This window comes from Nasonia vitripennis, chromosome 4 (genome assembly GCF_009193385.2).
Source record: "Nasonia vitripennis strain AsymCx chromosome 4, Nvit_psr_1.1, whole genome shotgun sequence".
NCBI classification, from domain to species: Eukaryota; Metazoa; Arthropoda; class Insecta; order Hymenoptera; family Pteromalidae; genus Nasonia; species Nasonia vitripennis.
Window position 1 is genome coordinate 5,084,977 of NC_045760.1, and position 26,349 is coordinate 5,111,325.

Sequence of the window (26,349 nt, forward strand, 5' to 3'; positions counted from 1 at the left end):
AGGTCCTCGAGTTGATGGAGAAGCTCCGGTTCCGCGGCTTCGCCTCCCATAGTGGATTCGTTTGACTTGATAGCCGTAGAATTTTGCTCCATTTCATACGCTGTATCGAAAAATTGAATGTTTCGAATAAACTTTATAATCAGTGATCATATGCTACACATTTCACTCTCAATTTCACAAACTTACCTGATGATCTTGAGAAAAAATGATAGATGTATAATAAAATTGTAACGCTAATGACGGTACAACGAATTCTAAAGCGGCGGATAAGATTGTATAAACCCATTGATTAACTTGTGAGAAACTAGTAGATGAAATGGTTAAAACTTCAAAATTCTTGCTGTGACGTTGAAAAATAGAACAATTTTTTCGATACGATATTTTCATATAGGGTAAAAGATATGTCGCAGCAAAGAAACGTAGTGGACTGTGCTCGACAATAAAAATGTTACCACGTATATACGGGAACAATTTTTATTCGGGCACAATACCTATCTAATCTTTCAAAGTCTTTGTTTCGAACGCTAGAAATCATGATTAGCTGTACGTGCAATCGAAGCGACACAGGCTTCTATTTTTTGTTTGTTTTTGTTGTATTCATGCCATCGTAAGGTTTGAAATGTAATTACTGAACATACATTGCGCTATTACGATGACATTATTTAAATTGACTAATTTTTAGCTCTTTAATGGGTGATTTCCTGAATTTCACGAGTCTCTAAAGTTTTACAGACATCTACAAGCAGCATAACAGCATAGCGGCTTGAAGGCTCTGACTTACCGATGATGACGTCATGCGGGAAGCCCATCGGGAATCCCCGAGTCTCAAAGAGCGGTGGGGGGCTTTATAACAAACCGCTCGATGCAAGCATTCGCCAGCCGTGCATCTCGCATTGTTCTAGTGCACACCCGACAGAATGGATTCCTCGCACAGTGCTACGACGTCGAATGTAGAAAGTATCAATATTGTTGACGATGCAACAAGTGGACTAGGTACCCTACGTGACGGATACGTCTGGTAACCACTGGTTCAAAGTGAGGGACATCGGCAAATTGTTAAACTACGCACGAACCAGCATCAGCATCGCCGTTCAGCAACTCGTGAGGAATGAGAGTCCAGAGGCTGTAATGAAGTTCTCCGAACTGCATCTTTCGGATGCCGAGAAGAAACGTCACGAAATTAGCAAAGGGAAAAAAATGATAAACGAGCGAGGAATCGCTCAGTGGCTCATGAGTACTCGCATGCCTACCGCCAAGCAATTTAAAAAGTGGCTCACCGAAAACGCTATCATCTACGACGAAACTCCTCTGGTTAAGAAGTATCTGAGAAGCAGTGTCGTCCTTGAGAACATCGAGGAAGACAAACACGAATTCAATACCGGCTACGTCTTTATAGCGACGAGCGAGGATTACGCGAGGAGTGACTACTATATAATACGACGAAGCAAAAAACTGACCCAGCGTTTGGACGAATTGAACTCTGTCATGCTAGAGCCGTGCATGAAATTAAAGCCGTGTCTGATCTGGAAGAGCTTTCGGTACAAGAGCCACAAGTTGCAGCTAAAATCCGAGTTCCAAGAGTGTAGAGTCCAAACTTTCTTCAGATTGAACCAAAAGCAGTTGGATCGTGCGGAAAAAATGATGGCTGACTGGGGAGCACTGATCAAGACAATGGAGGATGTTAGAAGAGAGGAGAGAGAAGAACGTGATAAACTAGCGGCAGCGGAAGCGAGCCTAACAGCGGACGATAGCATACTGGATGAAAGTCGTGAAGTAGTATCACAACCACAAGAACCGACACCCCCTATTGCAGACGAAGCATCAGCTGGAAATGACGCGCCGCTGGAAGAAGCGCACGTGCCGAACACATTTTCTACGGAATCTTACGATACCGACAATGAGGATTCGTATTCAGATTCGAATTCGGATTTAGATGAAGAGGAGGATATTGCACTGACTATGTCGAATATTAAATTGTGAATTTACCAGCACACTTTGAATATTATTTGTTGTTCATATTTTTAATAAAAATCGATAATTCATAAAATTGTATGTGGTATTGTAAAATTGGTTACCATCTAGCAGAGTCATTTCTCCCCTTCATTTGTATCTTAGATCCTTTGAATATTATGTATATTATTGACTATATATTATAATTATTATAGTATATAATCTATTTTTTCCAACAAAATTCTCCAGTGGCAGTATTTAGCATACTACAATCAATAAAGATGAATTATATCGATGAAATTTAGAAGACTTTCCAGAATTGAACTTGACATGATAAATTGTTGACTTTTTCGTTGTTGATCAGGAGGACGACCATTAGAGAAAATCAAGCAGAGAATAGTTTAAAACACATCCTCTCCAAGACTTTACCTAATGGGCGTCCTCTTTCCGGATTTCGTCGACCTTGATTCTTCTATACGAATACGTTGTGTCCACTGATGCTGGCTGTACTCGACTTCAGGAAGAGGACGCCCTCCATCGGCGGTAAACTTCTTAGCAATTAAATACTTAACAGACTTGAGATATATATATAGGATTCAGATAATGATTATATTAGTGTATTGAATAAATAATTACATTATTAACAAGAATCAATAAAATAGGTTTGAAAATGTAAAATAAATATTTTCATCAGTGAATCATACATATTAGTATATAATAAATGAGTATAAATAAAAAATATATTGTTAAAACAATCATGCAAACATAGAATAGTATAAAATATAAGAAAAATAAATAATATTATAAATACACATATTGTAATAAATAGTATGATATTGCATTATAATAAAAAAAAGCTTTATATTCAATTAGGCATGCAGACATAAAATAAATGTAATAAAAGGTTAAACTAAAACAGAAAAACAAATGTATTATCAATATTCATGATTATATATACATATCAGAGAGAATAACGTTATGACATTAGGCATGCAGACATGAAATAAAATATAATAAAAGGTAAAACTAAAAGATACGATAAATGGTAAATCACCTGAAACAAAGAAAAAATATGTTAGTATGAAAAAAATAATGGTTGAATTACTATGTATGTAGCGGGTATCCAATTTGTGAGAATCGGAAAGTGGGATAATAAACCAACATAAATATCACAAACTAAAGTGACTCTAAATTTAAGATAAGGAAAAAAAACTAAAGCAACGTCAGGCTGGCAGGCGATCTTCCGAGCTGACCTGTGTGCTGCCTAAATCGGCGAGGAATAACTCCTATGCAGGATTCTTAGATCCACACCGAAGCGTGACAACCCACCGGTGGCTAAACCCCATTGCCAAAATGAACAGCCCACCGCCAGCTCTAAGAAAGCCTCAAGCAGCTCGACAATCGCATTTTGGAATGAGTTGGTTTATTGTACCACCGGTGTGGGAATAGAGAAAGTAGTATGGAATAAATTATTGTACTTAGCTTCGGTGTAGGGGAGGTGAGGACTTCTGCAACATCGCAAAGTCCCAGAGCCAACTGAGCTGGAATGTCGATCCAGAGCTCTTTATATACCCTCCGGCGATGGCTGGTCAGTGGTAGGGGAGTGGGGAGCTCCTTTTAGATCACAGTCCCGGAGCCAACTGAGCTGGACTGATGTGTCGAGTCTCCTTATATAACAATTCGTTTAAGGCTGGTCAGGAGTGGGGGGAGTGGAGCTCTTTCTATAAGCCCTACGTCGAAAATTGGTCAGCAGTGCAGGGGAGAAGGAATTCCAAAATCAAAACAAAAACAATTGTTAGTATCAAAGGATAAATCTATGATTTAATACGTAAAAAGACAAACCTATGCCAAGCTGGGCAGAAGTGGGGATAGAACAGCTCCTTTTAGCTCGCAGTCCCGGAGCCGACTGAGCTGGACTGATGGATCGAACCTCGTTATATAAATATTCGTTGAAGGCTGGTCAGGAGTGGAGAGAAGAAATTTCGCAACCAAAACAAAAACAAATGTTAGTATCAAAGAATAAATCATTGTGTTCTCATAGACGATTAAGTCAAGGATCTGATTTACGTTAATTACAATATTGAACTATAAACCAATAAAATTTTAAGATATTAATATATGCCTCTAAATCTACGAGTCGATACGTTTGTAAACAAAGCAAAGTCAAGGAGGCATCAAGTAGTTAGTTGTTGAGGAGTGGGGAGCCCCTTTCAACTCGGTATTCCAGAACTAACTTGGCTGGACTGCCGCTCGAGGGATCCTTATATACCCTTCGTCGAAGGCTGGTCAGTGGTGGGGGAGCCGAAAGCTCTTTCCAACTTGCGTTCCCAGAGCCGACTGAGCTGGACTGACGCTCCAGGGCGCCTAATATATACCCTTCGGCAAAGGCTGGTCAGTGGTGGGGGGAGCGGGTAGCTCTTTTTAACTTACGGTCCCATTAGAGCCGGCTATATTTTTTATACAGACAAGTTACGTGCCTCAGCTTATGTGATTGCGACATTAAATCAGCAAATTGGAATAATTAAAAAATTCTTTACCCCCTTCCCCATAGTAAGGGCAAAAACCTTTTTTATTTATGAATTTTCGTTTTTTTCATTTCTTGACTAAGACACGTGGGGTATTTTTTCGTCTTATTACATATATGGATTTTCGAAATTACTAATAACTAAAGTGCAAAATCTACACGAAATCTTCTATTATATATACTTACGCTTTCTGTCTCTGTCGCTCCCGCGGGTTCATCATATTGCATCATCGTCGATATAGGCAAGATGCGCCGCTCGGTCTGCGCACATGTAGATCGTCGTCGACAACATGTCGTGCATCAGCGAGCTCGTTGTTTCTCGCTCGCTGATCTGACATCTAATACTTAGATATATTCCGGGAATAGTCATGCCCTCCTGTCTGGAAACGTGACCATGAAGCCAAGATTCGGTGCTTCAGGAACATCATCAGAGTCCTAACATCATGGCCGTGTCGCACACCCTTGGAATGGGTGAGATCGTCCACCTCAATGTTGGCGGTACGAGGTGAGTCAAGCGGCTTCTTTAGATATTTATTACGATGCTCAGTCTAGAATGTACTTACTGCGTCGCGGCTCATACTGCCCTTGGATTGGGGGTTGATACTATAGACGTAATAGGGATGGGGTTATGTCATGAGAGTGGCGAATGGCTGCTCCTATGTTTTGGAGCAGTGGTTTACTATTGAGAGGATGCTGAGAGAGGTTTTTTATTGATTATATTGTAGAGATGTTATCGAGGTACTGAAGGGCACTTTGTACGCTTATTGCATTGATTTGTGTAACAACTTGAATGATATACGATTTATTGTAAACCAGTTTTTAAAATTATGTTTTATTTACCTTTAAGGTTTTCGACCTCTCGTCAAACTCTGTCATGGATCCCTGACTCATTCTTTACTGCATTGCTGAGTAATCGCATTGCTAGTAGAAGAGATGAGAATGGAGCGCTGTTTATCGACAGAGATCCAAAGATTTTTTCAGTCATTCTCAACTATCTGCGAACTAAAGATATTGATCTGAAAAGTGTAAATATTCGCACGTTAAGGCATGAAGCTGAGTATTATGGCATAACTCCACTGGTTAAAAGACTGATGCTCTGTGAAGATTTATCCCAATCTTCATGTGGGGATGTTTTGTTTTATGGTTATTTGCCACCTCCAAGTGAGTATTAGTTTTTCATGTTCTGATGAAATTGAAATATTAAAATACTTAATATATACATATTTTTCGATAGACATTCCACTGCAAGAGCCTACTAGCGTATCTGCGAGTATTAGTGATGTGTCTGTACATGGTAGACCATCAGGAGCTACTTCAACGCCTCCTCCTAGAGCTGAAACGCCATCAACATCGCAACCTACAGCTAATGCTAATAATTCTCCTGCTCAAGCTTCGAATTCCAATAGTAAGTTTTTATCAATTAGAACATTTTTGCTGTCTTATTGCTATTCGTGGATTTTAAATTCATTTACTTAATTTTATAGATTATCGAGTCCCACCAAGGGGACATCCTCATTCTCGCACACCATCCCTTGATCTTAGGCATGTTAGAAATAGTTCAGCAGACTTGAATAAGTTATTTAAAAACGATATAGGGCTGGTATTTAGTCCACAAACTGGTATGTTGCTTTGCTTAGAAACACAAGTGTATTGATGAAATTCAAAATAAACTTTTTATTATTCAGTTTCAGGATGGGCAGATCCTCTAAGAGTTCAAATAATCAAAGCCCATCACAATTGGATCGCGATAGCGTATGCACATTTTATAACTTGTTACCGACTAAAGGATTCATCTGGTTGGCAACACGTATTTACCAGTCCACACGTTGAATCTGTGATCGAACGAGTCGCAATAAACGCAAAAATGGGCATCGGTGCTGATGGCAAAATGGTGGCTATTTCCTATGGCAGTCAAGTAAGACTGTGGTGTGTCACTGAAGATGGAATAAAAACGAATATCGGTACATTTAATTTAAATGTAAGGGTGGAGTATTTGTTTTTCATTGGCAGTCAGTTAGTAGCATTGTCACCGACCGGCAAAATTGGAGTTTGGCATGCAATGACTCATCACTGGCAGATTCAAGATGTAGTATCAATATCATCTTTTGATACTGCAGGATCTTTCCTGTTACTTGGATGCAATAATGGATCCATCAACTACATTGGTAAGTTTCCAATATTATTTTAATGTCATTTACCACTAAGTTTGAAAAGCTTAAAAATCAGATAAAATGAAAAATATTGTGTAGATATGCAGAAATTTCCACTCAGGATGAAGGACAATGATTTGTTGGTAACTCAACTGTACAGAGATCCAAGTCACGATCCCATTACAGCTATATCAGTGTACTTAACACCAAAAACAAGTAAGATTTTTTCTTTAGATAAAAAAAATAAGATTGCAAACTGATATTTTACAGAAAGAACAGTTATATTCGGAGATGCACTAGTAGGACTCTTCCTATACTTTCCCAAGAATATTTTATCCTTTAACATCCCCCTTTTATTACACTAATTCTGTTTATTTTTAGTATGAAAGGAAAAAGTCTAGCTTTACAATTCATGTAGTTAACAAATTGCCCTCTCATTTTAAAAATTTGTCAAATAAGAAGTATGTTAGAATTAATTACAATAATCCATTTTTAAAATGCTGAGCGCAAGTTTATATAAGTCCAAGCAGTTCCGTCAAAATTCTTTTTTGGAAAAATTTCATTTGCCATTTTTTTTTTTTTTAATTGCCATATGTTCCCAACAACTTACCATAATATTTTTTGCTTCATGAATTGGTACCGTACAACTGGATACATAGCACAAGGCAAGTATGGGTCTTTCTGTTCTAAATTCAACATCACAGTACTTATATATTATACATACATACATATACATTATTTTTCACACAATTATATATTTTGCATCGTATATTATTATTTCATTTGCATTCATATATATGTAGGCAGTAGTACATGTGCCCTTCCTTTCTTCAAATATTTATTTTGAAAATATTAAGATTATATGCCCTTTTAAATTTATCTTGAATATCTTAAGTTGTTTAAGTTTTTCTTTTTTAATATTTTTTTTCTTATCATCAACCAATTGCATCTTGCTTTCCCTGTGCATCCAGTTGTACTGATATACAGACATGGATAATATCGTAAGCTTATTTCTATAGTAGTATTTATCTTTGTATTCTCAATATCTCTCAAGAACTATCAAGATTAATTTTTGCCTACCTTCTATTATTCACGTTTGTCGAGCAATACTCACGGTTGAATTTACAACTGTAGTTCTATTTATATTTCGAAGTATTCTCCGTAATTAACCTTAAATTGTAATTAATGCTATCTATGAGAGTGGCAAATAGTACATAACTTTCCGAATGCGACGAATTGACTTTTGTCTTTTGCATTTGGGCACATTTACTACTTTATGCATGATGAAAAACTCACACAGTTCGTGATTTAGCTCTGCATGTCTCTATTATCCCCTCTATCTTAATGAGATTATTAGGGTTTACTCGCAGTTGCATGTTGAGCACTCAAGAATAATGTATATAATACAATCATTGTTGGATAAAACCATAGACGTATAAATAATTATTGAACGTTGGAGTTTGTCTATATGTTGTGTTTCAAAACAATAATTGACCTGTTTATATTTAACAATCCACTTCTAATTGCAGGTCTTTGCGGGAATTGGATTGAGATAGCTTATGGTACAAAGTCAGGAAGTGTGAGAGTGATTGTGCAGCATCCGGAAACAGTCGGTCATGGGCCTCAACTTTTCCAGACGTTTACTGTGCATCAGAGCAGCGTCACCAAGGTGCATAAACTATTTTAGTTAAAATGGCATTTGATGCCTGTATGATTTCATTTAAAATTACAATAATTATTTTTTTACTTTCGTATCGCAGGTAACGCTATCCGAAAAATATTTAGTATCAGTATGCTCGGAGTACAATCACGTGAGGAGTTGGGCTGTCACGCGATTCCGAGGCATGATATCCACACAGCCTGGTTCGACGCCCGAGGCCAGCTTCAAAATTGTTTCTCTAGATGCCGTCGAACCGTGTATTAGCTATAACGCTGGAAACGATTTCGGTAGGCTCGTCTTGTCAAATAATAGCGTTTTAAAATAAGTGTCAAAGAAAGTTCTGAATTGTTCTTTTTTTTTCTATGGGCTTAGGACCCTTCGGCGAGCAAGACGACGAACAGGTGTTCGTGCAAAAAGTAGTCCCTGAAACGGACCAGCTATTTGTGCGACTAGCCTCGAACGGCAAACGTGTCTGCGTGATACAGTCGATAGACGGAAGCGTGATCACATCATTTTGCGTGCATGAGTGCGAGGGCTCTAGTCGCATGGGCTCACGACCGAGACGGTTCATATTTACGGGACACTCGAACGGCGCTATCCAGATGTGGGATCTCACGACAGCACTCGATCCGTCCTTTTGTGCGTTGTCAGGTACAATTTCTTTTCACGTTAAAATGTCGTTGATTACTTAAGCTGCACTCGAAATATATTTATTTAACTAATATAAAAAATATAAAGTGCAATAACCAAACGTGACTGATATTCTAGCCAAAGAATTCTCTGGAGGACCCACACCGGAGGAACTGTGGAAATTGCTGGATCAATGTGATTTGAGTAACAGCCACTGTTCAACGCCGTGCATCAGTCCGTCTCCGTCTTTGATTGCATCTGGGCCACGAATAAAGGCGAGCAACGTCTTATTTTTAAACCAATCGCAAAATTCGAGTTCATCAGCAGGACCAAGCCAATCTTAAAAAGAGACATTTGCATTTATTTCTCTGCGTTTATTTTTATATGTACATAGGAACGTAAGTTTGATGTTTTAAGACTTTTACATTGCTGTCGACTGTCGAGTTTACAGTTAGGTATAATCGACAAATTACATAAAATTTTGTCGAGGGATGAATAATTATTCCTAAATATCGTTATGTTTGAAAAAGGTTCGAGCTTTATGAAATCGCATTATTGTTATAACAATAATTATCACTGTGATCTAAATCAGTAATACTGTTTAATGGGACTTTCAATATTAAGTAATCTCTTTGTAAATGATATCGAATACAACAATTGTCAAAGTAAATACTTCCAAACGATTGTGTTTTTAATACCTAGCACAATGCAAAGTTACACGAAATAATTAAAATCTTGTGATGGTTGTCAACCAAAAAATTTATTAGCAAAAAAATCAGTATTATACAATTAGTATATTTAATATTTCTTCTCAATAGAGTCTAGTTTTCAAAATGCACAGATGCTTGATTTAATGCATACATTATTACAAAAAGAACAACAACAATATTTGGCAAGACTAACAACCTTTTGTCTATGTATCATGATATTATATGCTTCTGAAATCGCAAATCACATAAGTCTTTTTCTCTTTTTCTGTTCAATTGAGGCACAGCGGTGTTTACTTTAATACCTAATTCTATTCTCTGGTTTCGACTAATTGTCAAGTTAATGCTCTATTTAACAGACCGTAAAATATTATCTTTGCACAGTCTGTTAGTCCTTAGCACTTGTTTTTAATAAGTTAGTTAATTACAGTAAATAGGTAACTGTGCTTATTTAAATGCCGACTTAAAAGCACGCATTCTAACTCGGCAATCGTTATTTTGCGTTTTATAAAAAAGACAGATTGATAGGCGCCATAGTAGTAAACGCTTTATCTCATTTATTCTATGGCATGCTTCTGCCAGAATAATGTGTTACTAAACCAACTTGGATTTGTCATGGGCGTAAGTAGCAAACACCAGGCTACCAGTCCGATTACAAAGAGCGAGAAGAGCTTCGCTCTTTTTAAAGGATCCTCGTAGGCAACCACCTCCGAAAGGTCAGGGAAACCCATGTGATTGCAGAAGGAGTGAGCCGTGAACGGCGCTAAAAAGTGACCTGCGATAAAACATTATAGCTGAATTATTTACATTCATACTTGGCTGATTAAATTTGTTATGCAAAAATATGTACCTGTCTTGGCAAACAAAAATGCCGCGTATGCTCCAAAAATCGTAGTGAATGAAAATTGAAAGCCTGTAAGAACGTAAATTTTGAGTAATTGAAAAATTTCTCGTGAGAAAGTATATGAAATGAGATCATGCGAAGATAATTCTGTTAATTGATACGTACAAGATCTCAACAAAGCCGTTTTAAAAGTCATCCCTCTTCTCGTGTTTTCGATGAGATGGTGAAAATGGGCCACTCCAAAGAAAAGTGGGCATATAAAAATGGCAGTCGTCGGCCCGAAACATTGCAGCAGTAACGGCAGCATGCAGGCCCTGAACGTCCATTCTTCGGAAAGCGGTGCTACTACTTGGTTTCTCCACCAGACCAAGGTTCGCACACTACCCAACCAGTACGTCGGCTCTGCAAAGGACAAGAGAAAAAGTACGCGCAAGAAGTTATTTTCTATACTCTTATACGGCTGTTATAAATAGAACGAGATTTTTTTTAATAAGAAAACGAGAGAAAATATAGATAACCTATATTTTTCTCCTTGATTATAAACTTTAGTATCAGTTTTAATTGCTAATGAAATTTTTGCGTTTCTTTATACTGACGCTCGAAACCGCCCATTGCTCTGCTTCTTTTTTGCTTACCTACATAAAGTCGCCACAAGCCATTAAGACCCTGCATATAAAGCGGGCCCAAAAAAAGGACCATTGTAAGACACAGTGGTATGATAATTGCTTGAATTATACCAGTCCATCTTAGTCCTAACAATTCCCACAGTGTAGCCTGCAAAAGAGAATTATTTATTAAAAAAAAATCTCACATTTTATCGAACCAAATCGAAATTAATATTCGAATTGGTACAACAAAAGTATAACGGTGACTTTCACGACTTACTCCTTGATAAAATTTCTCGTTAATTCCAAAATACAAAACTAATGGGGACAGCAATGTCGTTATAAACACACTGAAGAATCGTCTTTTAATAACGCTCGGGTGGTCCCTGAAAAAGATAAAGAACGTTTAGTTAATACAAATTAATATGGCATCGAAGACATTTGGGGCTATTTAAAATTAGTCCAGTTAATTTGAAGATAATTATAGTTTTATTCTGATTAAACGCAACACGATCCTTCAGCATACCTCTATCTCTAAAAATATGTATCGAAGCACATGTATGTTTTTGAAAGATAAGTTTCATTATTTTCTCTTTATTTCCTGCGTTATTTCCAACGAACAGAAAAAAATGTACAATACACGTTGGCTGTAAGTAATGGAATATAATTCGCCGTCGACGAATTCGATTATTCGTATTCCAAAGTACAAGTGGAAAATAAAATTATTGATTGCTGAAATACATGAAAGAAGAACGCGATAGCAAGAAGCAAAATTGATAAAATACTAGAGGTCATATTTCTTATAAACATATACATGCACTGTTATAAGCAAACTTACGACATAGCATATTTTGGAAACATTAAATTAAAATTTTGTACAGCATTGAATTCGGAGCTGATGAATAATGCTCCGAAGCAAATATTATAGACCGCGCAATCAAACTCCCAAGCTAATCTTAGAATTCTAATGTTCGATCGTACGCCTAAGAATCCAGTGAAAGTACAAAAGTACAAAAGAACTCTAAAATATGTAATACTCCAATTTCCCAACGTAAACTATCGTTCCGGTCCTTTTCCTCCATAAGTTGAAAACTGGCAATAAATCCCGGCGTGTAATCCGACGAAATAAACATTCCGAGCGAACGACTTAACAGACAAAGACAATTTCGGAGCACGAGCACTCCCAAAAATTTTTCAGATCAATAAGTAGATAACGCTTAGCGACGACCTCGCATTCTTTATATCAGATTCCTTCGTATCTCTCCCAGTTAAAAATTGAATCCATCAATAAACTCTCCGTCGTACATTCAACACCAAAGCGTCAGGTCCGCCGAACAAAGCCCAAAAAATAATTTCGGGATCGAGCCTTCGAAATCGTAAATCCGGCTATCCCCGCCACGGAAACTTTCTCTCTCTCTCTCTCTCTCTCTCTCTCTCTCTCTCTCTCTCTCTCTCTCTCTCTCTCTCTTTCCCCATCGCAGTAGCCAACAGAAAACAAAAATCCTTCCAAATAAAGACGAAAAGAAGGAGCGAACAAGGGCAGCTTCCGAGTTCGCATCGTTCCTCGAAAAAAGTGTATACATAGAGCGAGTTCCTTTTTCCCGTCGCCGAGAGTCACAAAGAAGCCTATGGGTAAATTCTACGGTATACGTACACGTTGCGCGTACGCGAGTAGTATAGCGAGATCGGATGTGTACACACGAATCCCATGCAGATTCACAGAGGGGATACTCAAGGAATTCGATTAATCGAGTGGGGAGGAGAGGGGGAATGTCGGCCGGAGCATCGCGAGCGAAACTATGTATACGTATATAGCTATACGTTGTGTAGACTTTTGAGAGTCCACTCGGTGGGGGAAAATTCGAAGGAATCTCGTGCGAGCGTCTGCGTATATGTGTTCGTTTTAATAGTAAAAGCCCGACAGTAAGGAACGAGGGGTATACGGACCGACGGCTTTTTGAGGGTTTCACCACAATATCGACCCGCGACACCGCCGAGGTTTCTGCCAAACGGACTGACCAATTTGCCAAATTGTTCGAGACCGCGACAGCTGTGATTAAATTGCCGGCGACTTTAAAAATAAACACAGCTCGCGGCAAGTCTATAAATGACTGCTAATGAGGGCTCGAGGCTCGCCTGTAAAACTGGCTTTAATCGCGTTCTCGGAATCGATCGAACTGTTAATTCACAGACTTGATAACTTTTTTAAAAGAAAGGGCCGCACTCGAGACACCGATCTTGAAGGTGTAACGTCTCTTGGAAGAATATGTCGAAAATTACAAAATATTAAAATAATCCATCGCGTGGCGCAGCCGCAATGCGTCCCATTGCAGAGCGAGCCTGCAGATGGCTATATGTATACACTGCTCCGGAGTAGTGAGCACGTGCGTCGGACAAAGACGGAAAAGTGGGAGAGAAAACACAGCAGCGCGCAGCAGCAGCGCCAGCAGCATCATCAGCACAAGAAGGAGACGCTTGGCGTTTTCTAGCCTATAAGCGCTCGTTGACGCTTCGCATCCGAATTTCCCCACATATATCCGTCCTGTACACACAGTCGCCCACGCCAGTGTGCATCGATTCTCGGTAAATAGCGTCGACGAGAGCGAGTCAGGTATATAGGATATAAACAAATAAGATGCAGAGAAACAAACGGAGAGAGCGCGCAGCGAGCCACGAAGGTTGTTAATAAATCAGAGAAGATGCAAAACTTACCTGTTGAGCGGCGAACGCCAGACGTAGAGGCTGCCGACGTAGAGTACGGAGAGTACGAGGCAGCCGAGTATGCCGGACAGGCGGCAGGGAAAATCGCCGGTCGTCATCTCCATCGTTGATGCATCAGTGGCAGCTCGTCCATAACCCACACCAACGCCACCGCCGCCGCCGCCGCTTTTTTTCGCTCCGCCTGCAGATTTCTCTCTCTTTCTCTCTCTCTCTCTCTCTCACACTTCCCCTCACTCCACTACTGCAGCTTCGACGCTCGACTGTGTAGTGACGCCTCTGCGCTAGCCTGCACAACTCCGTGTTTGTCGGCCGCATACACCTATACAGCTATAATATAAGAGGGAACGACGGAATTCGGAACGCAGAGTGAGCCCACGCGCGACGCACAGTGTGTTTTCTCGAGCAGCCGATGACGTAGGGGGCATAATCGGAATCTAATCATCTGTTATCCGCCCCTCCCACCCGTCCCCGTCGTCGTTGCTCTGCCGTTCGACTTATCGCTGTTTATACTATAGCCGCGACGAGAAAGAAGGAGAGAAAGAGAGAATGAAAGACGGAGAGATAAGCGGCGAGCGCGAGGCGGATGGAGGGGATGCGCGATAAGACACGGGCATTTAAATCGCACACCGATGCATCCTGCTCCAAAATAAAAAAAAAAAATCTACATATGCTGGTAGTGCTGGCTACGCCATGCCCATAGATTATCGTATAGGGCTGGCGCAGATGGAAAAAACGCCCGCAGGACCGCCGAGCGAGCGAGACAAAAGATGCACTGCCCACACATAAGTATCCCGCAGGTATAGAGTATGCGGAGAGAACGACTGCAGGCCCAATACAGCTTGGAATTATAATACGCGACTATAACATCGCTGTCGGATTCTCGAAAAATGCAGCGACGCGTAGCGGCGCTACTGGAAACGAAGGGCACTCAATAGCGACCGACCGCTCGCGCTCGGCTATACATATAGCTATACAACATTATAGCTGCTGCCGCGGAGTATAGAGTGTATAGTCGTAGTAGTTAGCTCGTATATATAGGTACATACGCGCGATATATTATATAGCCTCTCTCTCTCTCTCTCTCTCGCTCGATCTCCCTCTTTCTCACGCAACGCAAGCAGCGCGGAGCGGCCAGCCAGGCAGTCGAGTAGCGGCAGGCGCAGACACGCCAGTTGGAAAGCCAGCCTTGTGTGCGTGTGTACGTCGCTGTAGCATAGCAGCGGCAGCAGCAGCGAGTTGCGGAGAGAGAAGCGGAGGCGTATCGGAGGCCTGAAGACAAGCGCTGCAGAGCCAGAGAGAGAGAGAGAGAGAGAGAGAGAGAGAGAGTAGTATAGGGCCTGCATCAGTGTATAGGGGCAGCAGCGTCAATGAGAGCCGCCACCGCTGCTTGTGTATAAAACGCGAGTCGAGCTCTCGCGAGAGAAAGAGATAGAGCGAGTATAGTCAGGCAGCTCGCACAGAGCACGAGAAGATGGCCGCTGCTCGCGATCGACTCGCTGCTGCTGGAACGTAGTGTGTCGCCATTGTGTGTGCGTGTGCGGTGTGTCGTCGCGGGCGTAGTGCGCGAGCGGAGTGTGCCCGAGGACACCCCCGAGGAGAGAGTGTGCAGTGTGTTGGACAAAACCTCGACGACGACGCCCACGAACAGTTATCCGTCGCCGCCGAGCGTCTCGCGACTGCTCGCTGTAGCCTGCGCTACGACGACGACGACGACGACGACGACGACGCACCTGGTGAATACCGCGTCCCGGACGCCGCTGCCGACACTGCTGAGCTGATCAAGCGGCAGCAGCTCTAGCTCCGGTCTTCTCCCCGTCAGCTCTGCGCACCCGCACGCGAGCCAGGATGCCGAGCGCATCGTTCACCTCCTCGAGGAGCTACGTCAGGAGGTCGAGGAGGAAAGGAGCCAACAGGATTCCCTTGCCCTCGAGGACGAGTTCGGGTAAGCGTTACCTCTCCCCCCTTCACCTCGTCTCTTTATTCTTCTATCTGTCGGTCTATCTATCCTACACCGTCTGTCTGCGCGGGCATGTGTGCGGGAGAGAGAGAGAGAGAGAGAGAGAGAGAGAGAGAGCACAAGCACACGGCAGCTAGGGCTTCTCTCTCTTTCTCTTCTATCGAGGGCCGTCGAGCAGCGTTTCGTGGGAACGAACTCGCGGCTACATAACTCGCTGTTCCCGTAGCCGCTGCTCCTGCAGCGCGCGGCTGTCGGGCAGAGCCTCGCCGAGATTTCGGTACACACGCACGGGTTCCGATATCGATTCCAGGGAAAGATTCTGCTAGCTGTCTCTCTCTCCCTTTGTGTATCCCCCCTCGTCCATATCTCTCGCGCTCTCGCTCCGTCTCTCTTCATCCTATACGTATCGCGTACGTTTCTCTCCCCGTCTCCCGACTACGCTACTCTACACCACACTCTCGGGACGTGTATGCGTGCGTGTACCAGCACCTACACAGCGATGCTCTCGACGACGACGTCCACGTCGTTAGCTAGTGCGCGTGCACTCGCGCATCGGACGTACTTCACGCTCTCGTTCGAGCGTATACATAATCCGTCTGTTATATCTCTCAACGGCAACGGCGGCGGCGGCGGCGGCGGTGGCGGCAGCCTCGCGAGATATATGCATGTAATATGCATAATATAGACGTGTGTATATAGAGAGAGAGAGGGAGAGCTGCTTGCCCAGTGTTTTCTCTTTCTGTCTCTTCGCGACTCGTGGGAACATCAAAGGGTTCTCCCTCTTTCTCTTTCTCTCGGGCTCGAGACCTTTTTTCCGAGGCGTGGACACGGCGACGAGCTCCGTTTCTTTCTCGTCGCCGCTCTAGCGCCGCCGTCGACCTCTTTTACACGCTGCGTCGGTCTGCTGCTCCTTTTTTCTCTCTCTCTCGTTCCATCGACTGGCTGGCGAGTTTCGAATTTTCCGATGCGGGAACACGTTATGGGTACAGGCATATAGGCACATACGGGAACGCGTAGGACCACGAGAAAGAGAGAGGGCAGAAATCGAGGCCTTTTTTCGGCGCTCCGATGCTGCTCCCTCTCTCTCTCTCTCACACACTCCCGTTTTCGTTCTCTTTATACACAGCGCACGCACACGCTCATAGGTTGGCCGTCTGTGTTTCTACATACTATATGGAACGCACACGTTGTATACGTGTGTCTCGGAACGACGACGCGACACGAGCGAGACAGACGCACAGCTGTGCGCCCGGACGTAGCTGCGCTAACGACGTCCGACGATATGACTCTCGTGGATGACGCTTATGATGATGAGTCTCGGAAAAGGAATTTCCTCGTTCGAAGCAGACGAGATTCTCCGCCGCGCGCGACAGGCCTGTGATGTATGCGCTGTACCTATATATCGGCTGACATACCGACACTGGCGTGATTGTGAAAAGTGAAATTTCGTCATGAAAGCCGACGTTCGCTCGTCGATGATAAGCCAGTTTTGTTCTTAATCTTTCTCGATATAAGTACTCGGGGGGGCAGCCCGCATTGCACGCTCATACGCCGCCACTGCTCTCGCCGAAGAACATGGCGAGAGATCGCTCTCTTTCTCTCTCTCTCTCTCTCTCTCTCTCTCTCTCTCTCTCTCTCGCGCGGTCGAGAAACGAAAATATACTCTTTCTCTTTATCTGGCCGGTCCACGGTGATGTAGCTCTGGCTACTAGCTGCCGCGGCTATGCTTTTTTTAGAGGTCCATTCGGGGAAAATTTACAGGTTGACGAGAGTAGCGTTCCTCTCCTCCTGAACATTATACACTCTGCGCATTACCTGTCAGATACCTCTCTCTCTCTCGCTCTTTTCCGCGTATGCTGTATACGAATGTGCGTGCGAGGTAGAGTGCCTTTTTTTCGGCTTATTTTTAGGCGGATATCGACGTTTTATCGCCGTGCTCTCTTTTTTGGGTAGGGTTCCGCGCTGCTGCTGTATATGTGCTCGCTGTTGGTTATGTCTCGCGACTATCGATCCATTGTTTCCTTTTCAACGAGCCGAGGGACTGGCCGCTCTCGGCAATTGCAACATCGATGCAATAGTCTGTAATAATAGAGAGCTCTCTTTTTTTTTCTACTCTGATCTGCTCTGTGTCGAACGATTCGACGATTTTCGATTTTCGACGACGAAATTTCGACTGGTTCAGCTATTCGGAAAATGACAGAATGGCTTTTGTTGCTGTTTTAGACTGTCTGCCATTTTGGAGCAGTCAAGTGAAATGCTTATTATGATTCTCTCAGGTTACTGAGTCACCCATTGACATCCACATTCCTGGAATGTGATATTTTGTTGACCCGAGTCTATACACCTGACAAGGATGCTCTGTTTATACAACAGGTCATGCTGAGATAAACATAAAAATACTAAACATATTCCTCAAGTGCTCTTATGACACTATGGGACTGATACGAGCTGTTATGTCATAGATTGCGAGGACTGGACAAAATTTACCTGGAATAGCAAAAAATTATGTCACTGATAAAAAAAGATGCTTATCTAATCTTTTCTATCTTGATTCAATTGAATGAATTGGTCTTGATGACTTCTGTACCCATCTCTGTGAGAATATTAATTACTTGAACTCTTCTATGTAGATAATACTGATTATAATATTCGAATATTTTTGGTAACTTGAGAAACTACAAAATTACAGTATGCAAATAGTTGCTGAATTTCTACTTTCTAATTCAGCTGCACATTGCATGGACCTAGATACATAATTGATTGATGATAAATATGATTAGATGGATTTTAAATAGCTATTTTCTCTGTTTTCAGCTGAGCCATGTGACTTGCCGTGTGTTAGATCAAACGAGATACCCCAAGGCGGAGGTATCGGAGGTGGAGGCAGAGGCTCCCCTAGCGTATCAGGGGTTGCTGCGCCGTCACCTTCTCCATCACACTCGCACTCATCCCCTTATGACCTCCGGCGAAAAAGCCCACCACATCCAGATCCAGCACCTGGCACAAGCTCAGCATTACCTCCATCCGGTGGTAGCAGTATTTCAGCTGCACTGGGTTCATCATCCCTTCCAGCCAGAAAACGGCCTAGAAGGACTTGTTCTTTATCCACGGATGGTATGTAGTAGTCAATCTCAATTGACAATAATCAAAACAGATGTGGAATGTATAATTTTATGTAAAAGTAAATGTTAATTATTCTATGCAACGTAGTGAACTCTATGACCTGTAATTTAATTAAGAGATGGTGGTCATTTCTAGTCATTCAGAGCTGTCACTGTTGATTATTTTCTTTTTTTGTGACTGATATATTTATATTTTCATGAGCAAATTTGAAAATAAAAATAAGAAGTAAAATTATCGACGTCACGACTGTCGAATCGACAGAAAGTATGTTTGATCGTCGAAAAAAACTAATAAGGATTCTTTCGATGCAGGAACAACCACGAACACCGCGGCGCACTACCTACAGTATGAGCTGCCCGACGAAGTTCTCCTCACGATATTCAATTACCTAGTGGAGCAGGATTTATGCAGGGTATCACAGGTCTGCAAGCGCTTCCAGGTTATAGCCAACGACACAGAGCTATGGAAGTCGCTGTATCAGCAGGTCTACGAGTACGATCTGCCACTCTTTAATCCTGGACCTTGCAAGTTTGAATTTATTTCTCCGGACGAATCGGAGTATCCGAACCCGTGGAAGGAGAGTTTCAGGCAACTGTACCGAGGTGTTCATGTGCGACTTGGCTTCCAGGATGTCAAACAAAAAGGCAGGAACTTGCCATACTTTAACACCATCCAGACCGCCTTGGACTACCTCGATGAGTTTCGTAATAGTAGTAGCTCGTCGCCGAGCAGTAACACAAGCTTGAACACGACCGGACAGGGTAACTGCTGTAGCGGCACTGGAGGCGGTGGAGGAGGAGGAGGAGGTAAATAGATTGAATGCACTATGATATATAATAATGTTGTAAATAACTCTAATTTTTTATCAACCGGAAATCATGAGTACTTTAAGAGACATGATACAGTTAATAACTATATTTTTCGATCTAGTAGTATCTTTAAAAGCTTTGGAGCTAAGTTTAAATATTTGAAAGTGAATGTATCACGAATGACCTTCTAATGCAGCTTAGGCGTTGTTGCATGGATAATATAGCATCGCAAATTCCATCACATTATTTGATTGACATTTACCATGCGTTTATAATAGCCATTTATTGCAAATTTAAAAATTACATCGTTAAAAAGGAATCATTTATCATAAATAGGTGGAGGTGGTGGTGGAGGAAACGGAAACAATTCCTCGCAGAACAATGCCGATGAAACGCCCCAGCACCTTGTGTTCCTGCATGCGGGCACGTACCGCGGAGAGTTTCTCGTGGTTGACAGTGACGTTGCGCTGATAGGCGCGGCACCTGGTAATGTCGCTGAGTCCGTGATCCTTGAAAGGGAAAGTGAGTCTACGGTGACGTTTGTCGAGGGTGCCAAGCGAGCCTACGCCGGCCATCTCACTCTCAAATTCAGCCCCGATGCCCAGAGCACGGTTACGCACCACAAGCACTACTGCCTCGAAGTCGGCGAGAACTGCAGCCCCACGATTGATCACTGCATCATAAGGAGCTCCAGTGTTGGTGAGTACAAGCATCTGAGTTTCTTTTTCGGCGTGTCTTTCTCTCACCGTATCCAAACTCTAGGTCGCATTTCAAGATCAAACGGATTTGTCTCTCTCTCTCTCTCTCTTTCTAACGTTACATACCGCTATCTCTTTTCCTCCCACTCTAGCGCCCATTTATGGCATGACTATGGACTCCCTACTCCTACCTACAAGAAAGCCCTGGGTTCTCATGGGAATCAGACAAAGGAGAATGTTGATTGAACATTCTTTTTAGCTTCATGATTATTCTTCTTAAATTCAGCACAATTAATCATTATAACTATCGGTTCAGAATGAATGTTTCTAAAATTATTTGTTTGTTTGTGTATTACAGTTGGTGCAGCAGTGTGCGTATCTGGACTAGGCGCGAATCCGATCGTAAAGAACTGCGACATCTCGGACTGCGAAAACGTTGGCTTATACGTAACCGACTATGCGCAGGGCACCTACGAAGATAACGAAATCTCGCGCAACGCCCTTGCTGGCATCTGGGTGAAGAACTACGCCAATCCGATAATGCGGCGGAATCACATTCACCATGGACGCGACGTTGGTATCTTCACCTTCGACAACGGCCTTGGCTACTTTGAGGCCAATGACATTCACAACAATAGAATTGCTGGCTTCGAGGTTAAGGCTGGTGCGAACCCTACGGTCGTTCATTGCGAGATCCATCATGGTCAGACGGGTGGCATATACGTACATGAGACGGGCATGGGCCAGTTCATCGATAACAAGATACACTCCAACAATTTCGCTGGCGTGTGGATTACCTCGAACTCTAATCCTACGATTCGCAGAAACGAGATTTACAATGGTCACCAGGGTGGTGTCTACATTTTCGGCGAAGGCAGAGGATTGATCGAACACAATGACATCTACGGCAATGCGCTTGCCGGCATACAGATCAGAACCAACTCTGATCCAATCGTTCGACACAACAAGATTCACCATGGACAACACGGCGGTATCTATGTGCACGAGAAGGGTCAGGGTTTGATCGAGGAGAACGAAGTGTTCGCTAACACGTTGGCCGGTGTCTGGATCACTACGGGCTCAACGCCCGTGCTGCGGCGAAATAGGATTCACAGTGGCAAGCAGGTCGGCGTTTATTTTTACGACAACGGTCATGGAAAGCTGGAGGACAACGATATTTTTAATCACCTATACTCGGGAGTACAAATAAGGTAAATAATTTCGGTAGATTGAAAGCGGGATCAATAGTACACGCGCGGTTATTGAAGGATTGGAAATATACTTTCGCGATGCGTCAGAAGTAGGAATAGCTTTGCAGCCGATTCTTTTGGAGTGCATTCAATGACGTGATTCACCTCATGCGCCTCTTACATTCTTTTGCACTGATTACGATCATTCTCTCTAATAATAATTTTAACGATGAATGTATTAATATCCTCAATGCATTCATAGCTTGAATTTTGAGTTAGTAAGTTTAAAATTAACTGCATTTAAATTATCGCATCACGTTATATGAGTATACGCGAATAATGTTAAACGAGTGCGACCTTTTCGTTTTACAATTGAAATTTTTTTCGTCTTCACCTTAGGACTGGAAGCAACCCCGTCATCAGAGGCAACAAGATATGGGGAGGCCAAAACGGTGGTGTTTTAGTTTATAATAGCGGTTTAGGTTTACTCGAACAAAATGAAATTTTTGATAACGCAATGGCTGGAGTTTGGATAAAAACTGACAGCAATCCCACCCTAAAGCGAAATAAGATATTTGATGGTCGTGATGGAGGTATCTGCATATTCAATGGTGGCAAAGGTAAGCAAATTTATTGAGCGCATCACTGTATATTCAACCATAAGCTTGTGGCTATCTTCTAAATTCGTTTTTAAACGTTTCAGGTGTTTTAGAAGAAAATGATATATTTAGGAACGCGCAAGCTGGGGTGCTTATATCGACGCAGTCGCATCCGGTGCTAAGAAGAAATCGAATTTTCGACGGTCTGGCAGCGGGTGTCGAAATAACGAACAATGCCACTGCCACTCTAGAATTTAATCAAATCTTTCACAATAGATTTGGTGGGTTGTGTTTAGCGAGCGGTGTGCAACCTACAACGCGAGGTAAATATCTCAAAATATTTCTCATGCTGTACATACATTATGCATGTAGATTTTGTATCATTGATTTAATGTTTTATTTAATCCCTTTCTATTAGGTAACAAAATTTTCGATAATCAAGATGCGGTTGAGAAAGCAGTAGGCAATGGACAGTGCCTATACAAAATATCATCTTATACGTCATTTCCAATGCACGACTTTTATCGCTGTCAAACGTGTAACACCACCGATCGAAATGCTATTTGCGTCAATTGTATAAAAACTTGTCACGCTGGTCATGATGTGGAATTCATCCGACATGATAGGTAAGCAATTATTTATATAATTTTAATGTTTAAAACATATTTTTATCTCGATATTCATTTAATCAATTTGATGTCTCTTTTTTGCTTATATCGTCTTGTATCGTTTAGAAGCACATAATCTTGCATCTTAATGCAAAAAATTGTTATTAAATTTATTGCTAACGATCATATGCGATGACAAAAAAGATATTGAATTGAACGTTGTCTAATTTTATTTTAAACAAAAAGATTTGACGACTGATGACTTGTGCTGCAATGTATGTATATAAGCATTTCTGATGACTTTTCACATGTTTTTCACCATGGTTGGATATTTTTGTCAAGTCTTTTACGATTCATACGATGAACGCAATTTGAGAGATAATCCAAGTTCTTAATTTTAGGGATATTCTGTGAAGCCAGAATGCTTTTAACTTCTTTCGTTAAATTTCTTTTAATAGTTAACAAGAAAAGCAAGAAAAGTTTTTTACGCTTCAGTTCTGTCACTGACTTTTGAAAGTCAATTCGACATGCAAATCACATACTTGAATTTTAGAAAAGTAACTTGCAAATACCCAATTAGATTGTAGGCCAAACGTGCGCCAAGTATTGACATAGGTATCGTGTGATTCTAGATTCTTCTGCGACTGTGGAGCAGGAACTCTTAGCAACCAGTGTCAGCTGCAGGGCGAGCCGACGCAAGATACGGACACGCTCTACGATAGCGCCGCCCCAATGGAGTCGCACACGCTTATGGTCAACTAGGATCTAACTTAAAAGAAAATCTCACCTTTCTGCCCTCTCTCGCGAGAGACACCGCGCGTAAGTCCGTCGCGTTATTAAACAATTAAATTAAAACAAAGTAATTAAGATGGCGCCGCGCGCTATTGCAGGGCTTTTCGCCAACTTCCCGAGTGTACCGCGGCGTCCAAAGGCGCTCAAGCGTGTTCACGCAGATCGAAGGGCTCTGCGATTCGCGCGATAAAAGACGGAGAGCTATTATGTATAAATAGTGAAAGCGCGTATGTAAGAATTAAAAAAAAGATAGTTAAACGAAAATAATGGTATAAATGCAAGAAAGAAGAGTATGAAGCGTAGTTAAAACGTAGTCTCTTTATAAAAAAAGGTGAACTAATCAAATTATTAACGAGATATGAGGAGAGATCCGGTCGTTGAGCGTGCGTGCGCATTCGCGTATACGATTATAGCGACATCTTCTTCTTGGCCGCGAAATCTCCAGAACGATTGCGAAGATAAATGGGATTTAGAGTGATGATAACGACGACTTTAATGTGTACAGACTCAATGTATTCGTTGTACAATTGCAACCGATCGATTATTTTAAGGTTTAATAATTACGATAATGGCAATTCGATCCTCTTATTCAAAGATATGCTGAAACGTTTTAGTACGTGGCATGGATTTCAAACGCGAACAGTAGCGCGAGAAAAAATGTGTGTTGATCGTTACACACTTTCACAACTAGCGGGTGCCACCTATGTAAATTTGTGTATAAGATAATGCAAAAGAAAATGAACTTGATTAAGTAAAAGTGAATCGTACGATAACAGACCTCTTTTTCATGTGACTTAGAGTGATCACTGAAATAATAAGATTAATTTCAGTTCAAAAAAGGAAAATTGCACGCTATTCAGATTGTAACAAAAAAAAAAAAAAAAAGATCAAGAATTTTTAATTCGAAGTCTATGAACGTCGATCTCGAATAAACTTGCGGCATGGGAAAAGTCGTTGAAAATTTTGAAAACCCTAAAATGTGATATACGTACTCTTTATAACCGGGAACGATATTCAGAAAATCAAAACACGTTGAATGCTATGTCGATATTACTGAAGTACAACGGGTTGTTTTCCTTTTCATTGAAGAGAAAATTCGATGTTTTTCCTAACAGATATCACGGTTTCTCGGTTCTATCCTATAGCGTCATGATAAATTGTGATGGTCCTAAGCTGCCTAAAAGGGCAAAGTGCATAATAATATGATGGTGACAAGGTGAATGTAATGAATAATGATAAATATTAAAGGTATATTGTCGCAATATACGCACGGCGGTCTTTACCAGTGAACAAAATAAAAAAAAATTTAAAAAAAGGATGAAACTAAAAGTTGAAAAAAAATGGAAGGAAGACACTGTCCAAGGAACAGTTTTTAAAATAATCTCCGAGTTCTTAAAGTAAATCGATCCACTTTTTTTAAAAAAAAATAATAATTACGTTAGTGGTAATGTCTAATCGTACTATAAAACAGTTAAAATAAAAAAAATATGAACGCGTATTTCGAGAACGAGTAAACTTTATCGTACGACGGAAGCGCCTATAATGTGTTTAGCGATGATAATTTTAAGTCGCAGCCAATCCCAACGTCGCGGACAGAATAACAGGACTAAAGTAACGTCACAAAGATAAAAATAAAATTTAAGTAGAGACAAAAAGGATTGAAATATCGATGGTACAGACCTTATCGTTTTAAGCACTTTGGTCTCTCCTCTCTTTCTTTCCTACCAGCAAGCAGTTTCGTAAGTCCGTTACCTACGTCACAAACATATGTAGAACTCCCAGATTTTTTGTGATACGCTGTCCCCTTGTATGAGCAAACGAAAGAGATGAAGCTGAAAAATTCAAAAGGTGAAACAACTCGCTGGCTAGGTGGGAAATGCCTTTGACCGTTCTTTGACCCAAGGTACATAATTACAGTATACTTGTAATAATCACGTGTAGTCGCGGCAGCGGCAGCAGCAGCAGTGTCATATTATAAATAGTATAACGATAAACGTATAGTATGAGTTCTGGAGATGTATCGACAAGTGAGAAGAAGTAACGGAGAGAAATCAAAGGCATTGATTTGTTTTCACATTTGTTTTCTTTCTTTTCTGCGACAAATCGTGCAGCGTGAAAAGCAACGTACAAGCGTTTGCGTACGCCTCAGGTCTTTGCCGATGACAGAATGGGCGATGAGAATAAACACACGTTTTTAAGCGATCAACCTTTATCCCGTTGAATACGTTATTTTTCGTTTTTGAGTGACGCAATTGTCCAGACATGGGCGGCTTTTTCTTGTATAGTATATGTATACACTTACGCTATTTGTTAAAATTTTCTACAATTTTTTCACAAATAATTATAAATCTATAGCTTATATAATCTGTATGGGAGACAATAACGCAAAATTTTTGTTTTAATTGAAGGAATAATTCTAAAAATATTAAAGCAGTTATCATTAAATATAACTGGCTATAATTGTGTTAATAATTGGGTAAAATTATTTGTTTACAATATTTATAATTTAGTACAAAGTACAATTTAATGATTTATTACTATTTTGCTTTTTCTACTATTTCTAATGTAAATTTCTTTATTTTTACGATACTTTTTACAAACTAAACTAATTATAAATCATTGATCATAAAAGCCGCCCATAAATACACAAGTTTTTATCGATTTACTTTCGAAGCTTGTGGCTCAGGAGCAGTGTAAACATAATCATGGTGATGTTGTTCCTCGTTTTTTCAAAGCACAGTATTTTATATTGGCAGCAATGGTCAATTGATGTAGCGAGTTT

The 26,349-nt window shown here is 41.2% G+C and overlaps 3 protein-coding genes across 5 annotated transcripts; 2 read left to right on the forward strand and 1 right to left on the reverse strand.

The window, feature by feature from the left end:
* The first annotated feature begins 3,808 nt into the window (after window positions 1–3,808).
* LOC100115552 (BTB/POZ domain-containing protein KCTD3) lies at window positions 3,809–9,594 on the forward strand. Of its 2 annotated transcripts, XM_008212974.4 has the most exons (11): window positions 3,809–4,979; window positions 5,322–5,635; window positions 5,709–5,879; window positions 5,959–6,093; window positions 6,160–6,639; window positions 6,724–6,840; window positions 7,284–7,289; window positions 8,154–8,293; window positions 8,385–8,571; window positions 8,657–8,935; window positions 9,053–9,594. In XM_008212974.4, exons 1-11 carry the CDS (start codon window positions 4,918–4,920, stop codon window positions 9,256–9,258), a joined length of 2,097 nt encoding a protein of 698 aa, XP_008211196.1. In that variant the 5' UTR covers window positions 3,809–4,917; the 3' UTR covers window positions 9,259–9,594. The 2 variants fall into 2 exon arrangements, with proteins under 2 accessions (XP_008211196.1, XP_008211197.1); XM_008212975.3 differs by lacking the exon at window positions 7,284–7,289.
* On the reverse strand, window positions 9,268–14,086 carry LOC100115515 (CAAX prenyl protease 2). The gene is made up of 6 exons (XM_001600168.5): window positions 13,783–14,086; window positions 11,351–11,456; window positions 11,101–11,239; window positions 10,631–10,867; window positions 10,472–10,534; window positions 9,268–10,396 (listed from the first exon to the last, which is right to left on the reverse strand). The coding sequence occupies exons 1-6, from the start codon at window positions 13,893–13,895 to the stop codon at window positions 10,179–10,181; spliced, it is 876 nt and encodes a 291-aa protein (XP_001600218.2). The 5' UTR covers window positions 13,896–14,086; the 3' UTR covers window positions 9,268–10,178.
* Window positions 14,087–14,854: 768 nt separating this feature from the next.
* On the forward strand, window positions 14,855–24,862 carry LOC100115478 (F-box protein 11). 2 transcript variants are annotated; one of them, XR_512626.4, is made up of 10 exons: window positions 14,855–15,733; window positions 18,563–18,862; window positions 19,183–19,677; window positions 20,017–20,379; window positions 20,737–21,589; window positions 21,968–22,188; window positions 22,272–22,490; window positions 22,586–22,793; window positions 23,408–23,594; window positions 23,666–24,862. XR_512626.4 is itself a non-coding variant. In XM_003427483.5 (9 exons), the coding sequence occupies exons 1-9, from the start codon at window positions 15,637–15,639 to the stop codon at window positions 23,535–23,537; spliced, it is 2,886 nt and encodes a 961-aa protein (XP_003427531.1). In that variant the 5' UTR covers window positions 14,855–15,636; the 3' UTR covers window positions 23,538–24,852. The 2 variants fall into 2 exon arrangements, 1 of the variants encoding a protein (XP_003427531.1); XM_003427483.5 differs by having other exon boundaries at window positions 23,408–24,852.
* The last annotated feature ends 1,487 nt before the right edge of the window (window positions 24,863–26,349 follow it).